The following is a 17,121-nucleotide window of genomic DNA, read 5'->3' on the forward strand; positions in this document are numbered from 1 at the left end:
CCGTGACTATCGAACAGAGAAATGGCAACCCGGAACGATATGCACAAGGCAGGGGCCATTAATGTACACAGTGGATGTCGGGGAGAACATTGTGAGACGCCACGTCGATCAGATCTTAGTGTCACAGGAACGCGTCAGCCCCATGTCTCGAGTGCCTGGGGATGAACCCGACATACCGGTAGCATCTACCTCAGAACCAGTAGCAGTGGAACCCGATGAACTACCCGATGAAAAGGGGTCAGAATCGCCTCTGCACCAAGAACAAGAACCTCCGGAAAGGCGCTATCCCGAAAGGGTCAGGAAGCCGCCCCAAAGACTGAATCTATAAATGGACTATTGTTGTTTAATGTACATGTTAAAGTGTTAATTGTTATTTGAATATTAGGGGTACTACTAATCTAAAAGGGGAGGAATTGTAGTGTATGTGCCTTTAAGACAGAACTACTTTTACAGCTCCTGTATACTGTAGTACCAGCAGTGACCACACCTGTATATAAGCTTTGCGCATGCCTCTGTACCCCCAGTCTTGAGACTACCCTCCTCCAGTAAATACCTGTTTGTTGTTAAGTTACAGCATCCGTGTGGTTATTCAATAACAGCATACCCTCAGAATCACGGATCCAACCGTTAGGGCTCAAAATGGAGGCTTCTCCCTTGTTAATTACAAAATGGCAGACTGGAGGCACTACGGCCTAGGATTTCTGTTCTGACCCTTAAAAAAAGACACATCTCTGTTGGAGCAGGACTTCTGCCCACCCAGAGATGCCCTCCTGTTCCCTTGTACGCAGTTTAGTACTTGCCTATGTTTTACAAATCATTTTTCGATGTAAGTTCAGTAGTTTAGTCTATACAAAGTGGCCTTGCCTTGCAGTAATTTGACAGGAGATACTCTGGATATCTGACATGTTCACTCGTAAGCAAGTTAACGCGATTGGGGGTTAATTGTCTGGGCTAAGAGAATAAGATTTCAGCTTACAGTTCACAAGAGACATGGTTCAAATCCCAAAGCTATTGTCCTTCACTCAAGAAAAAGTTGTTGGGGAAACTCAATCAATAACAACCTGATCAGCAACTGTTTCAGCGTCTGTCATATAAGACTGAACAAATAATACAAGCCATGAATAGAAATCTGATAAACTTTATTACAAATCGTTCTTATCCATTTCAAAAGAAGAATGCGGGAATATCAAAATAACAAGGACACCGCATCCTTCAAAGTTCACACAGGATGAGTCCAGCCAGGTTTGTCTTAAAGCTTTTCCGTTAAGCACGAATATCTACAAAAAAAACTATTGATAAAAATATGAATAAAATTTGTCAAACTCATTGCACGCTGCGATATGTAAAATCCATGCTTATCATATGTAATACAGTCCAACATGTAGCAGTATAAGCAGAGTGCAACAGTCGTCAAACGGTGCTGTGTGTTCGGCCTCAGGTTAACAGTATCATCCACGTAGAAGTGCAGGAGTTCCTCAGTGTTGGAGCAATGGGTCACTCTTTCTTTCCTATCTCACCACACCTCATGAATTTTCCTGCATATTTATGAGTTTTTAAAATACAGGAAACTTTTTTTTATCCGGCACCGATGGGACCGACGTGGTGCCGGTTCATCAAAAATTCCAGATAACCGAGCGTTATAGTAAAAGATAGGGAGAGCTGAGAGCTCCGTATAAAGCAACAAACCCTGTTGCTTAGCAACATGTTCAGAACAATGGCCACAAGTTACAAGCGTCTCTGTAGCTTAGCAACAGCTGCAGCCACACCCTTGCACAGCAACAGATTGATGAAGGCAAGTAATATGAAGTATGAACCTACTCCTGAATTTTGCCGGTTAACCGAGATTTCCGGTTATTTAGGTGCCGGTAAATCGAAAGTTTCCTGTATATAGATTTCCTTTCTTGGCCATTTTTTTTTAATAGGACACATGAAGTCATGCCTTCTGCTGCCTAGGACATAAACTCTGGAGTTCCCTCCCTAAACCTCTGCTCCTCTCTCCTCCTTTAAGAATCTTCTTAAAACCTACCTCCTCCTGTCCTAATATCTTCTTATGTGCCTCAGTGTCAAATTCTGTCCGATAACATTCCCGTGAAGCGCCTTTGGACGTTTATTCTATGTTAAAAGCACTATATAAATGCAAGTTGTTGTTGAAATAAAAATGATCCTCGCTTGTCAGGTTCCAAGGTTGTTTCTTTTGCTCAGATACTGCTCCAGGATGTGCTAATGGGTGCTCGCTCTTTGGCAACGCACAGTTTGATCTGTACATATCATACAAATGTAGTCAACCTACATGCTTTAAAAATAACTAGAAGATATTAAAAAGTATAACCACTTTTATAAGTCTGGTCAGTAAAGATAAATATTTCCCCAGCATCTCAAAACTGTGGAACTTGCTTCCCAGTTGTCCTACAACTTTTGGGCTTTCAAAGCTTGGGATAATTTAACATCAATTTACCTCACCTCTTTTCAACTTGTCCTTCAATGCAGAACTTGACCTCTAACTTTGGCTTTCAATTAAAATTCCAGTAAAGATTTCAATTAATCCCCAAGGAACACACTCTGGTAAGAATAATATAATTAGATCCAATCAGGTGTATTCGCAAAAAAAACAAATAAACTGTAACTTAACTTAAAACATTAAAGGAAACTTAATAAATTAAATTAGAATTTGGTTGCCGGGGGTGATGATGCACTCCAGTCCCTGCGGTGCCCACCGGTCGCGGAAGGCCTCGAGCGTGCCGGTGGACACCGCGTGCTCCATCTCCAGGGCCATCCGGGCGCAAACGTGGCCGCGGGAAAGAGGCAGGCAGTCGGGCCGAACAACCCCCTCGACCACCCGCTGCCTGGACCAGTTAATGGCTACTTTGGCCAGGCCCAGGAGCAGTCCTATGAGGAGATACCCCCGACCGGCCCACTCCCCTCCGCACCGGGTGACCAAAGATCAGGAGCGTGGGACTGAAGTGCAGCCAAAAATCAAGGAGCAGCCCCTTCAAATAATGGAAGAGGGGCTGCAACCTCGCACATTCAATATAAACGTGGAACACGGACTCCTCCAGTCCAATCAGGTGTAGTCCTACAAACAGGACTCTAGCAGGATCACAATTAGCTTTCCTGGCAGTTTTATTTGCCTGTGGGTTTAGGATACACATTATATTAGAGTAGTGAGATAAAACCCTGGTCTTGTAGCACTAATTGACCCCAATCAACATCACAACTTCCAAGTAAGAAGCACAGTGAAGTACAACTGAACAGACACTGAATTAACACTGGTTGGTGGTATCGGAGATAGTCCTTTTCTAGGAATTTCCATCATCTATTTGCAGGTAACAATTCTTCTATGGTTCTACTAACCAGAGCATCTAGATAGAGATCACTGATTCAACAAAGGAAGTTCTAGCATTACTTTCTCTTGACTATTTGTACCCAGTCCTTACACACACTTATGGATTAAGAAGAGATGGGACGGAATAGTTAGAAACAAACTGTTTCCAGTGGCTGAGGGGTCAAGAATGAGGTACCATAGCTTGAAGAGATTTAGGATAGAGAGCAGGAGAAACATTTTTTTTTTTTTACACAGAGTTGCGAGATAGTGGAATGCAATTAACGGTGGAGTTATGTAGGTGGTTGATTGAAAAGGGAATAAAGGGATGTGGGAACATGGAATTAGGACAATGGCTCATGTGGAGGATAAACACCAACCAGGACTGGTTGGGCCGAAAGATCTGTTTCTATGTTGCAATTTCTATGTAAAGGCACCAACATGTCGCTACCAATGTACTTCATCATGGGATTGCACCCCCCTCCCACCAACCCCTGATTTTTCATTCTTTAATTTCAATGGGCAGGAAATCACAGGCTGGGGATTGAAGCAAAAAATATAACTATGATTTTTTTACACTTCTACTTGAAGATATTTTTCTAAGTTAGAGGATTTGGTTCTTGCTTTCATTGATTCATAGGAACAGTCACAGTAAGGGCCTTTATGTCATTTAGCCCCTCAAGCCTGTTCCGCCATTCAATGAGATCATGGCTGATCTGTGATCTAACTCCATATACCTGCCTTTGGCCCATATCCCTTAATACCTTTGGTTAACAAAAATCTATCAATCTCAGATTTAAAATTAACACTTGGCCTAGCATCAATTGTTGTTTGCGAAAAGAGTTCCAAACTTCTACCACCCTCTGTGTGTAGAAGTGTTTCCTAACTTCACTCCTGAAAGGTCTGGCTCTAATTTTTAGACTATGTCCCTGAGTCCTAGATTCCCCAAGCAGCTTGAGAATATTCGCCATTAGCTAGCTGTAGAAAAAAAAATTTCAGATCATCTGTTTTCAAAATTTTCATTAGTCTTTTCAAGTCACAGTAAGAGCCTTTGGGGGAGAAATTGGGTGGAGCCGCAAACGGGGCGCCAAGCTCGCCTGGGCGCCGGAATTAGCGCAGCGATCGGAGCAGTTGCAACCGCCGGAAATTCAGCTTGAACGCCCCAAGAGGGACACGGGGCGAGGCTCGAGGCGCTCCGCGTCCCTCTTAGGGCGCTGAAACTGAATATCGCAGCGCAACGTGCCGCAGCGCCACACGCTGCGGCACGGCGCGCTGCGGTACCGCAGGCCTTCCACCCATTCTTAAGGGGGAGGGGCCTGCAACAGCGCGAGCAGAGAACGCGAGTGCCGACAAAAGAGCCCGGCACCGAGGAGAAGTGCCGGGCTCTCGGAAAACAGCCGACAATGCCGCGGGGGGAGATCAGGAGGCCGGGGACGGAGGTGCTGGCAGGCGGCCGCCGAAAAAACGGCCGCGCCGCACCTCCACCTTAATTTGCGCCACTGCCGCCACAGGTAGGCCCCGTGAACCGGGCGCGATTTGCGAACGGCGCTACAGAGGCGGTCGCAAACAAATATCGCGATCGGGGCAGTAGCAGGGCGCTGCGCACACCGATGACGTCATCGGTGGCGGCGCAGCGCAACAGGCTAACGCCGCCATTAGCGCCCCAGCTAAATATCGCGGGAGGCGTGGCCAGTGGCGCTAAAGCCACTGAGTGCCCTCTTTAGGCGCTAACTGGTGGCGCAGCCCACCGAATTTCTAGGCCTTTATGTATACAGTACAGTGTAGACTCAGATTCCCTCCCCTCCCACACCAGCAGTCAACCTTACTATGGACTGCACAACAGAACTCCTTCCACCCCATCACACACTATTAATGAGAGCTTGCCCTCTCTTCCTCTCTAATGCACTTATCAGTGTATGCTGAGGTGTAACCATCTGTTAACCATTTATGGGGGTCATCAGTGCCAAATCTAGAGTTTGGAGTTGGCAGTAGCTAGGGACATAATTCATGCCTAAAAGATTCCCCATCTTCTCTCCCATTGGATTCACCTATGAGTGCCGTCAGTTCCAGGTCTCTCAAGCTTCAAACCTTTGAAATGAGCCTAACCCATTTTGGATTAAAAATATCACTCTTAAAAATAACCACAGCTCCAAGTTTGAATTCACCCTTTATCATAAAATCACACTCCTGACACTTCCCTAATGCTGCAGCCATGTCGTTTCCCCCTCCCGCACTCTCTTTCTCCCACATGGACATTATCAAAGGAAACTAGACCCATTCTCTGACACACACAGAGTCATACTCACATAGTCAGTACAGAGGCACAAACTCACATTCCATCAATGCTGAGCCCCGTCTGTCTCTGTCTCTGTCTCACAGTTACACATTGGGGTTGACAATTCTGGTTGGACGTATTGATGGAGGTTCCATCACAAGGCCTCCCACCTCCAATTGCCCCACCCTGTCAAACAGCTGAGTTATAATTAACAAACAGAAGTGTTCAACCTAAATTAAAATAAAAACACAATTGTTTTTAATGGCCCTTGGAGTTTTCACCTGGGTTTCCCGCAGCAGTGCCCTGGAGATTAATCTTCAACTCCTGGAGACTCCAGGAAAATCCTGGAAGGTTGGCAGCCCTGTTACCCACACAGATTCAACACAGGCTACATCCTCACCCCGTTAGTGGCGGCTGCTTCAGCTTCCCACGTTCCTCGTGAACGTGCGCACCCCGTTGTAAGGACCTTCTTTTGTGCAAAAGAATGCCGTTTGACTTTAGAGGATGTTTGAAGTGTTGGCATTAGTGTTGATGATTGCTTGACTGAAAGCCCAAGTGATTAAGTGGGGCTGATGATATGATGGTAGGCAACAAGATGTTTTGGGCACAGAGGCTCATACCAAGCCAAAAGCCCTCAGCGCACCAGAAGGTAGCAGGCCAGCGTGCAGTGTGCCGGAAGTATATGCACAAACTGTGTGTAAGGCTCAAAAAACATGCAAATGAGGGGCCTCCCCATATTGCACCTGGAGTGCCCAAACAATGCTCCAAACGTCGAGCTGTACCACGGTTGCCAAGTGCCCGAGCAACGTGCCAGTCACTGGGCAGCTGAGCAGTGCCCTGGTTGCCAAGTTCCAGCTGACTGCCCATCAAACACTGGCAATCGGGGAGGTCTATGGGAATGTCAAATAATTTGGTGATCCTGGTCGGCCGTTCCTCGACATTGGGCTACCCAAACCTGTTCCCCCATTTCTATTCTGGCTTTCACCAGCCCAATTCTACAACTGGCCTTGATTCCCCAGTGGCTGCAGTGCAAGGAACAATGAATCGGTGGCCCTTCCGTTGCTGCTGTTGCCTGATATCCTAGACCCTGACCCCTGTGACCCCCCTACTGCATCATGCGTTACACGTTGGGGGGCACTGTCAAATTATGTTAATGAGCTGTCCGTGCATTAGATTGCAAGGTCATAGTGGTTAGCACTGTTGCCTCACAGCGCCAGGGACCCGGGTTCAAAGCCGGCCTCGGGTGACTGTGTGGAGTTTGCACATTCTCCCCGTGTTTGCGTGGGTTTTCGCCGGGTGCTCCGGTTTCCTCCCACAGTCCAAAGATGTGTGGGTTAGGTTGATTGGCCATGATAAAAATTGGCCCTTAGTGTTAGGGGGGATTAAATATGTGGGGTTACGGGGTTACGGGGATAGGGCTTGGGTGGGATGGTTGTCGGTGTAGGGACCGGGTGCTGGGGTTTGGATGATCAGCCATGATCTCGTTGAATGGCGGAGCAGGCTCGAAGGGCCGAATGGCCTACTCCTGCTCCTATCTTCTATGTCTATGTTTCTATGTCAGCCCATTTGGGTGCTATCAGGCCAGCGTTGGCAGAGCAGCAATCCCAGTGTACATACAAGTTGGCTTCAATGCCTTTGGGCTATGGAAAGGAGAAACTCTACTTCTGGAAAGTGCATGTCCACAAGGACAGGGTAGATCCCCAGGGTTGAATAGCTTGGCGACACTCATTGCCTGTATGTACATTTGAAGATTGGTCACATTTTGTTATAGCGTCGATGTCTATAACGCCATAAAACAGCAAGAGTTAGTGCCTTCAACAGAAATGAAGAGAGATTTGGTTTCCAGGGGGAAGAAAGAAGCCCTACCTCTCAATACTATTGGGGCACTGCCCTCACCCACTCACACTCTCCTTCACAGAAAGTAAAGCAAGCCAGGACGATGAATTTGCTAAGTATGAATCACATTTGGGGTCACATATAGTAAGCACCCTTAAGCTTGGATAATCTTCATCTGTTTATATACTTATATATAGGCCATTAACCTTCTGTTGGCAACCCTGCAAGAGTTATTTTTGGTCAAATGCCAAATCTTCCTAGATCGCTCCTCCCACAAGGCAAAACAACGCACAAAATGGAACACGGTATTTTCTTTAAAATAAAGCAGAATCCGCTAACCCAAACACAGCCTTTTCTTGAAGACAGCGCACAGATTTTTTCAGGTTGGGTCGCTGCCTGCTCGGTTTGTGAAGCAAACTTTCTGAGCAGGCAGTGTGGAAATTTCTAAAATTTAAACCAAAATAATTGTGTGTTTTTTTTTTCTCACTCATGTCTTAACAAGTGAAGGAATTTAGTTATTTAGGTTTTCAATGAATTTTCATCATAAGGAAGGAAAACATCAAAGAACACATTTTATAAATGTGCGTTCCAGGTGCACGTCTTCATTGAGAATCTCGTGTGTCAATCCTTGATCTGCAATTCTAAAAGCTATAAAGGGTAGGTTGCAGGGTAAAACCAGAATTCAAGAGACTCCTGTCATACTGCCGTCCCCTGGAACTTGCTCGACCGCTTTAGAGGATCAAAGGGGAATGTCCGACAGTTTTTTTCCTAAATTGGCCATATGTTTTTGCCTATCGCAGGAGATGGCATGACTTGGGGAGGTGGATCAATGGTGCACAGTTACGTGGAGAGACTGGAAAAGCTGGGATTGTTCTCCTTGGAGCAGAGAAGGATAAGGGGAGATTTAATCGAGGTGTTCAAAATCATGAAGGGTTTTGATAGAGTAAATAAGGAGAAACTGTTTCCACTGGCAGAAGGGTCGGTAACCAGATTTAAGGTAATTGGCAAAAGAACCAATGAGGTGATGAGGAGAATTTTTTTTACGCAGAAATTTAAGATGATCTGGATTGCATTGGCTGAAAGGGTGGAGGAAACATATTCAATAGTAACTTTCAAAAGGGAGTTGGATAAATTCTTGAACCAGAGAAATTTGCAGGGCTATTTTGAAAGAGCTGGGAAGTGGGATAGCTCGTTCAAAGAGCCGGCACAGGCATGATGGGCCGAATGGCCTGCTTCTGTGCTGTAAGATTCTATGATTCTATGTCTGGATGGGGCAGGTTTGATGGAGCAGACGGTCTTTACCCATCCTTGTTTACATACACCGTGTCAGCCAAGGTTCCACTCCAGAAAAATGTACCCTCAGAACTCAAGTTAAGATGCACTCTGCCTAACCCAATGTTGTCTGAAGTGTAGCATTTCTTAAATAGGCATCAAAATTATTAGTCACCCTTCATGGCCACACTCAAATCTTCCGTACCACCTAGGGAGAAATTATATCCCAGGGCTTCTGCATCGCACGGGCAATGCATTCCTGCTTTCCACATAGTCTCTTGGAGCTGAGTCAGCATCACTGCAGTGGAAACTTGCCAGGGACAAGCTGCCTTACTGAATTTTCAGGCAACATTGTTGTATACAGACAGCACAAAGATAATTGCAGCTGGTGCATCCCAACCTGGCTGAGGCTGTGTTGACTGAGGAAGATCATCAGGAGGAGGAGAAGGAGGAGCAGGAATGGGCTGGCAGAGATGTAACGTGGCAGCAAAGCCACTCCATCTGAACCCGTCACTACACTACCCGTCGGGTGGACCATCCTTGGGATAGCTACCTGGGTTTGACTGAAGAACTGGCCTTATGAGGCTACAATTTTAAAGGGAGGCAGTGGCCGAGATGTGTCATCTCCTAAATTAAGATCTCCCGACAACATCTTCAATGTTTTCCACCCAGCAAGTGAAAATTAAAATCTATGCCAAAGTGAGCAAGCTCGCTTAACTTTCCTTCACTGCAACACTGTGGGATAGTTTGGAAAGAGACCAGGAGGCTATAACCTGGGCCCCTTGGGGAAATCAGAATATCCATGTTGATGCAGGCCAAAAAAATATATTTTCAAAGACACCACAGATACTCTGTAAAAAATTGTAAGAGGCTTTCTGTAACATAAAACACAATTTTCAGATGTGAACATACAATCATTTCATGCTGAGGTTATTTGTTCAGCTAGGGCACAAATCCTTATTGATGAGGAGAGCCATTAGGATTCAAGGCGTTTCATAAAAGCAACTAAAATGGAAAAAGCGCTCTATATACTGGAAGATCAGGGGTGGTGCATCAATGTGGCAATATTCCTGGTAACGTCAAGGCCTTCTCTCCTGGAAATCTTCCTGAAGGAAGGGCAGCAGGGTCAGTGGTATTTCCGAGAGCTTTACTGCTTTCTCTGATAACGGCAAGGGCTGCTACAGGTTGTAGGTCTGGAAGCTTCTGTAGGGTTGGTAGCTTTGGACATCAGCTGCCGCATGTTCATGGTCAGTTCTAGCCGCGGAGCAGCCACGTTAACCCAATAACAATATCCTTCCTCTCAAAATCACACACTTCCTGGTGGGTCACCTCTGACTATTCAGAAATGGCTTTACCTTGCTTTGTGCTTAAATGTCAGATTCCTCTGCTAGCCTTCTCTAGCCGCAAATTAACTTGCCAGAGGCCGGTTGGGATTTGGGTAGGGGGTGGGGGTTGGGTGAAAGGGTTGTAAAAATTTGAGGATCTGATTTGAATACGCAAATTTAATCAACTGGCTAAAACCAAAATGTCTGATTGGATAGCTCCAGTATAACAAGAGTAGCACTCTGTTGACAGATTAAGCTGTTGTATGGGCGGTTTAATTGTTTATCACTCCCAAACAGTATCTCCATCAGATACACCCTTCCTAGAATCTGTCACTATGAACTGTCCACTTCAAAGGAAGAAAAGCAAAGTAGCTCGACAGCAGAAACCGATAGCACCATTTGTACAAGGCTTTGCCAGGATCTTCCCAGTGGCTGCTTAAAGTATTCCTTTACACAAAGGGTGATCAACAGGCAGAACATGTTGCTAGGGCAGGAAACTGAACTCAGTTAAGAAACAGCTAAAAGCCAGAGTGATGGAAAGACAGTCAGGTCAATGTTCTGAAAGGATGAGATCAAATGGGCTGAAGAACTATCATCATCTCAGCCTTTCTTGTACTCTCACATCCTGCATATCTTTTGGTACCTCTTTTATATGAGAATATATGCTTGTGGAGTGTCCTCTTACAGGACATGAAGGAAGAGCTCACAATTTATAAGGCATCTTTTCCCTTATTTTAGAGGAAACGGTCTCTGGATATATGTATTTGCGAGTAACCTCTGCACTGGTTTTTCTTACACTTACTGAAACGCTGTTACTATGACACTAGCATCAGGCTAGTGGTGAAGTTAGCTTTGAGTTTTATAACTTTATGTACATACTGTAGATTCTTATAAGGCTATCGTTATCCACTATATAAGAAAGAAAGACTTGCATTTATATAGCACCTTTCAGGACCACCAGACATCTCAAAGCGCTTTATAGCCAATGAAGTACTTTTTGAAGTGTAGTCACTGTTGTAATGTGGGAAACGCGGCAGCCAAGTTGCGCACAGTAAAGTTCCACAAACAGCAATGTGATAATGACCAGATAATCTGTTTTTGTTATGTTGGTTGAGGGGCAAATATTGGTCAGGACACAGGCCAATATTTAACTATAAATACGTGTTGTAGTTAACAAGTGCGTTTTGCGAGTGCTAAAACTTTGAACACCCTCCCAGCTATTTTTAGTTTCTTCTCTACATTTTAGGAAAGTCATTTTGGGGTATTCCAGATAGAGTTTTACTCGTGGAAGTTCCTTTCTTTCATTGCTTCATTGCTTTCTTACCCACAGTGCTGGGAGATATTACTGCCATAAAGGTTTACTGCAAGACTTCATATAATATTACAAGAAAGTAAAAGACAAACAAGGAGGGGGAAGAAATGCTATGGTCAGTATGTGTAGCAACATGGTAAATGTGTTCAAAAAGAACTAAAAACAGAAACAGTGGCAAGAGGAAAGTAGGGAACCAGGACAGAAGTGGCTACAGACCAGAAACGTTAACCCTACTTCCCTCTCTCCACAGATGCTGCCTGACCTGCCGAGTGTTTCCAGCATTTTCTGTTTTTATTTCAGGTTTACAGCATCTGCGGTATTTCGCTTTGTGTTCAAAAAGAACGGGCCAGAACTTGCTGCAGCAGGACATCTAATGGCGTCTGCCGTTAGTTAGGCCTGCCCCTGCATCCTTCAGCTCAAATCAGTTGCTGAAAGTGCGAGCTGATAACGTCACAGTGAGGGAAAACTGGGCATCTGGGGCCTGAGTGAACAGGACAACCAACTGTGTATCTCCTTAACCAATCAGATTGAAGGATTGAGAAATAAACAGTGCAAGGACTGAGAAGGAAGTGTAAGTTAGAGAGGGTGAATTCAATGTCAAATCAGGTACAGAAAGAGAAATAAGGAGAGGGAAAGAAAGATTGCATTAAGAGGCATATAGGAAAAGTAAGATTTGTTTTAAAATTTGACATTTTAAAAATCTCCCCGAAAAATTCAAAACCTGAAGAAATGAGACTCCACATTTATAATAGTTAATTATCAGTGCCAGAGAGGTTGATTGGCAGTAATCAACAATTATCACGTGCCCAAGCTTGAAATGACAAATTTAACTTTCTGCGGCGGGTTTAGTTCGTATCTACCGCGCAAATACAGCGACTTCACTTCACGCCATTCAATGCATTTCAATGTTGAGTCAGGCAGCGAGATGCCATTTTAGCAAAGCTAACGGCATCTCGGACAGCAACGTTTGGATATCTGTGTTTAACCGCGAATCTGCTTCTCGCCTGAAGTTGCAGTACCACTTACGCATAAATAGCGACGAGCGCCATTAGCCTCACCATTATTTTGACAGCAAATTCTGGCTCAACATGTTTACATGTAGTAACCAGAGCAGTTTATCCCCTGCAATTATAGTGTTAGACACTGATAATACTGTCAGTCATTAAGTTTCAATGGCAACTGATACACTGTCTTACAGATATAATGGCTCGGATTTTGCTGTGAGCAGTAAGCGAATGGACTTGCCCATAGACCTTCCAAAGGGTTTTGCACGGCATGTTGCCATCAGCGAGACGTCCAAACAGTGCGGCGGTCTCTACAGGGCATCTGTGAGAGCAGGGCAAGCAATTGCGTATCTCCTTAACCAATCAGATTGAAGAATCGTTAATGAGCAGCACAGAGTCAGAACCAAAAAGTGTAAGTTAGAATAGTCAAATCAGGTACAGAATGCAAAATAAAGAGAGGGAAAGAAAGATTGGATTAAGAGAGAGAGATGAGACAGAAAAAAAGTTATTTTTAAATTAAAAATAGTTTTTTAAATCTCTAACAATAATTAAAATCTGAAGGACTGAGACTCCACACTTGTTAAAGTTAATTTTCAGTGCCAGAGAGGTTGTTTGGCAGTAATTAAGACTTACCATGCCATCAAAGGGGTATCTGGATGAAATGATGACAACTTTTTGTGGCGAGTTTAGTGCATATCTATGACATCAATACAGGAAATTCACACCATTCAAATACACCAGACGGTGAGATGTTGCTTTCGCGCAGTTTACAGAGGAGTGGCACATCTCGGAGAGCAACTTCCGGATTTCCACGTTTATCTGCGCATGTGCGCTCACCAGAAGTTGCTGTCTGATTTGCACATAAATAACGGGGAGTGCTGTTAGCCTCACCGTTACTTTCACAGCAAAATCCAGGCCCTTAGAAATATAGGCACTCCAAATTCCACGTGGAATGCTAGGACGAATGTTTAACGTGTGGATCTGAATTTTTGTCTCTATATTAACTGCAACGTCAGCCAGTTTTATTTTAAATAGGTTAGTGCCTCCCCTTAAATACCAGAGAGGGATTTCAGATAAATGCAACAAACGTTCAGCAGCTAACATCCCAAGGTCGAACCTCTAAACTATGATTTTTGTGGCTTATTAAACTGAAGGACATTTTACTTGGCATTTGGCTTAATAAATTAACAATGGGGCATGGTTATTCATGGAATACAATCTGCTATTCCAAAGATCTCAGAATGGTTTGTCATGGTGGGTGAATTGGGTATTTGCATGTCCCCAGAGTGCACTCTGCTTATACCAGACACTATGGGCTGGATTTTACCAGCCCTGAGGAGGCGGGTCTGGAGGCGGGACTGCTGGCAAAATCCCCCAAAATGGGAGTGGGACCCAAACCCACTCCCAACCCACCTCTAACCAATCTTCCCGGGAGTTGGGTCCTCGATTTGCGCAGGGACCCGACTCCTAGCCACGGGAAGAGGATTATAGCCACTTAACAGGTAGTTAACAGGCAGTTAAGAGGCTCTTACCCATTTTTCGACTGCTGCTGTGGGCTTCCCGACATTGGGGAACCTTGCCAGGGTAAGTGAGGTGTGCTGTGGGTCTGTTGTTATATTGGTGTTTGGATGACAGCTGCAGAAGTGGTGTGAAGGATGCAATGGGACACTGGTTAGTATCAGAGGTAAGGAAATGTTGTGAAAGTAATTTTTAATGTGGTTAGATGTTTCTGCAGGTGACAAGCTGTGAAGTGTTTGTGTAGCCTCATCTCATCGGGAGAAGTGACAGATGGCTTCTGCAATCTCAGCTGCAGCTGCCATCTGTTTTATCCTAAGGAGAGAGTAATTGGAGAGCCTGGGTGAAAGGGCTCACCTTTGGACAGTGATTGTCAGTGTTTGACAGCATCTCAATGCTGTCAAACACTATCAAATCATCTGTCAAACAAGCGTGGTGCGTATGCCTTTAAGAAAACCGGCAGATGAAGCATCATCAACTGACGTCATCTGACACTGGCTTTCCATTAATTGGCCGGCAAGCCCGCAGGGCAGGCTTAACAGGGCCAATCAGGGTAAAATAGCGTCTGTTCATCGTACGTCGCTGGGGGCGGGACTAGAACCTGAAAACCAGCAGTCCCGCCTCAAACTCAGCCTGGAAGGTAAGATTCTGCCCAATATCTCCTCCATAGATTGTGGGGAAACTGAATAATCAAGTTCATGAAAATGTAATTGAAACAAAATGGCAGATACAGGCTACAAATTGCAGTCAAAATATAACTGGGGAGTAAGCAATTATCCACCATTCTGAGAGGCTCTCAAGGCCTCCTGCACTGGTGGTCTGGAGCCCATGTCTGTCATGTCCCACACAACAAGTTCCCAACCGCATATTTGCCTCTGTTGGCAGCCACTGCAGTCCAGGCAGGCTGCTCACCACAAATAGATGGAGAACTGTCACACATAGGAACAGGAGGAGGCCATTCAGCCCCTCGAGTTTGCTCCACCATTCAATCAGGTCATGGCTGGTCTGTACCTCAACTCCATTTTACCCACCTGAGCTCCCTAGCCCACGATAACCTTACCGAACAGGAATCTACTGATCTCAGTCTTGAAAGCTCCAATTGTCCCAGCATCCACAGCCTTTTGGGGGAAGAGAGTTCCAGATTTCTACTACTCTTAGTGTGAAAAAGTGTTTCCTGGTTTCACTCCTGAATAGCCCGGCTCTAATGGTAAGATTATATCCCCTGGTTCTTGATTCCCTCATCAAAGGAAATAGTTTCTGTTTATCTACCTTACTGAATCCTTTCAACATTTTATAGCACCTCGATCAGATCACCCCTCAATCTTCTATACTCAAGGGAATACAAGCCAAAGGGGGCCATCTCCCAGGTTGTGTTCTTGCACCACCCAAAAGCTGAAGTGGCACCGATAAGAGGTTGCCGAGCTGGTCGCCTGGCTGTTGTCTCATTGGGGAATGTTGTATGACTCAGAGAAAGACCATCACAAGGGAGAAAATGATAACTAACTAGAAGAAAAAGATACATTGCCACCTGTAATATAAATCAGTAGTCATATCTCTCCTGGGTTAAAGCAGTCTGGATTTCTCTTCATTGGGGACTGATGAATGCAACAAATGGGCATAGCTAAAACTGCAGATTATTTTTTTTCAAAACGTGCCTTACTTTGAACAGAGAGGCTATAGGGATAGAAACACTGAGCTGGGATAAGATGGGAATAGTTAGAACCACAGCTGACTCTCTAAAGGATTCAGTCTCGAGCAACTGTGACGTTTGAGGTACAAGTGGGATGCCAGGTTAGAAGTGGCCATCTACTCAGCAGTCCAGCAGTTGGGCCAAATTTCTTATTTCAGGCTTTCTAGTTGAAAAAGTTTCAAGAAGTGGTTGCAGGACTTCAGGGCATAGTTTACACCCAATGTTGCACTCATAATGTTTCACCATAAATGATTCTCGTCTGAAGCCCTATTCTTTGGTCATCAATACTGCAGGATTTCCATGGTTACTGCCGAGTTGCTCCTACACCAGTGATCCTGCTTGGCTCTGGGCTGGCACCATGACTGGCACAGCCCCCATTCTGGCAAGGTTTGATGGGGTCATCGAGGATAATGGGGATGCCTGCCTAGGTGCCTGTGGCCGAGCTCCATTCTGCCACTTAGGGGAAGGACCAGAGCAGTGAGTGTTAATTGTCGATGTGTAAGCAGGTGCTGACTGGCCGGATGAGCTTCTCGTCGGGGTGTTGCCTTCCGATCTTGGGGCACTGTTCGGGCGCTTGTAACTTCCAGTGCTGTTGACACCCATTGCAGTGATGGTCGAAGCAGTCTCTGATGATGGCTTGGTGGGATGCGGTTTGTACACGTGCATGGTGCTGTTCACTGATGACAGTGTGCCATTTTTTGAGATTATATCAGAGCTCCCGTTCTTAGCCCACGTGTTTCCTGTTGGAGCTTGTGCATCCTCCCTGTGACCAAAAAAAGTGTTATTTTATAATCAGAGAATTTTGTTTGCAACAGTCCAAGTAGACACTCTCCACAGATATGATCTTTCGCCTCGATTCATTTGTTCTCTTCATGACCCTTAATACACTCCATATATATATTTTTTTTTAAATTTGTTTATGGGATGTGGGCATCGCTGGCAAGGCCAGCATTAATTGCCCATCCCTAATTGCCCTTGAGAAGGTGGTGGTGAGCCGCCTTCTTGAACCCCTGCAGTCCGTGTGGTGAAGGTACTCCCACAGTGCTGTTAGGGAGGGAGTTCCAGGATTTTGACCCAGCGACGATGAAGGATCGCCGATATACTTCTAAGTCAGAATGGTGTGTGACTTGGAGGGGAACTTCATAGAATCATTGAAAGTTACAGCACGGAAGGAGGCCATTTCGGCCCATCGTGTCCGCACCGGCCAATAAAGAGCTATCCAGCCTAATCCCACTTCCCAGCTCTTGGTCCGTAGCCCTGCAGGTTAGAGCATCCCAAGTGCACATCCAAGTACTTTTTAAATGTGGTTAGGGTTTCTGCCTCTACCACCCTTTCAGGCAGTGAGTTCCAGACCCCCACAATCCTCTGGGTCAAGAAATTTCCCCTCAAATCCCCTCTAAACCTTCCCCCAATTACATTAAATCTGTGCCCCCTGGTTTTTGACCCCTCTGCTAAGGGAAGTAGGTCCTTTCTATCCACTTTATCTAGGCCCCTCATAATTTTATACACCTCAATAAGGTCTCCCCTCAGCCTCCTCTGTTCCAAGGAAAACAAACCCACCCTATCCAGTCTT

The 17,121-nt window shown here is 45.2% G+C and overlaps 1 protein-coding gene across 1 annotated transcript in view; it reads right to left on the reverse strand.

Annotated features, from left to right (window-relative positions):
- Nucleotides 1–1,122: 1,122 nt before the first annotated feature.
- Nucleotides 1,123–17,121, reverse strand: part of esama (endothelial cell adhesion molecule a) — a 148,878-nt gene continuing 132,879 nt past the window's right edge. The window contains exon 7 of the mRNA XM_085968066.1: nt 1,123–16,311. Coding sequence (XP_085824192.1) covers nt 15,870–16,311 — 442 coding nt within the window. The 3' untranslated portion in view covers nt 1,123–15,869. The remainder of the gene's footprint in view (nt 16,312–17,121) is intronic.

The sequence above is a fragment of the Somniosus microcephalus genome, chromosome 26, assembly GCF_052327205.1.
Source record: "Somniosus microcephalus isolate GS21.2 chromosome 26, FLI_Smic_1.0, whole genome shotgun sequence".
In the NCBI taxonomy this organism is placed as follows: domain Eukaryota; kingdom Metazoa; phylum Chordata; class Chondrichthyes; order Squaliformes; family Somniosidae; genus Somniosus; species Somniosus microcephalus.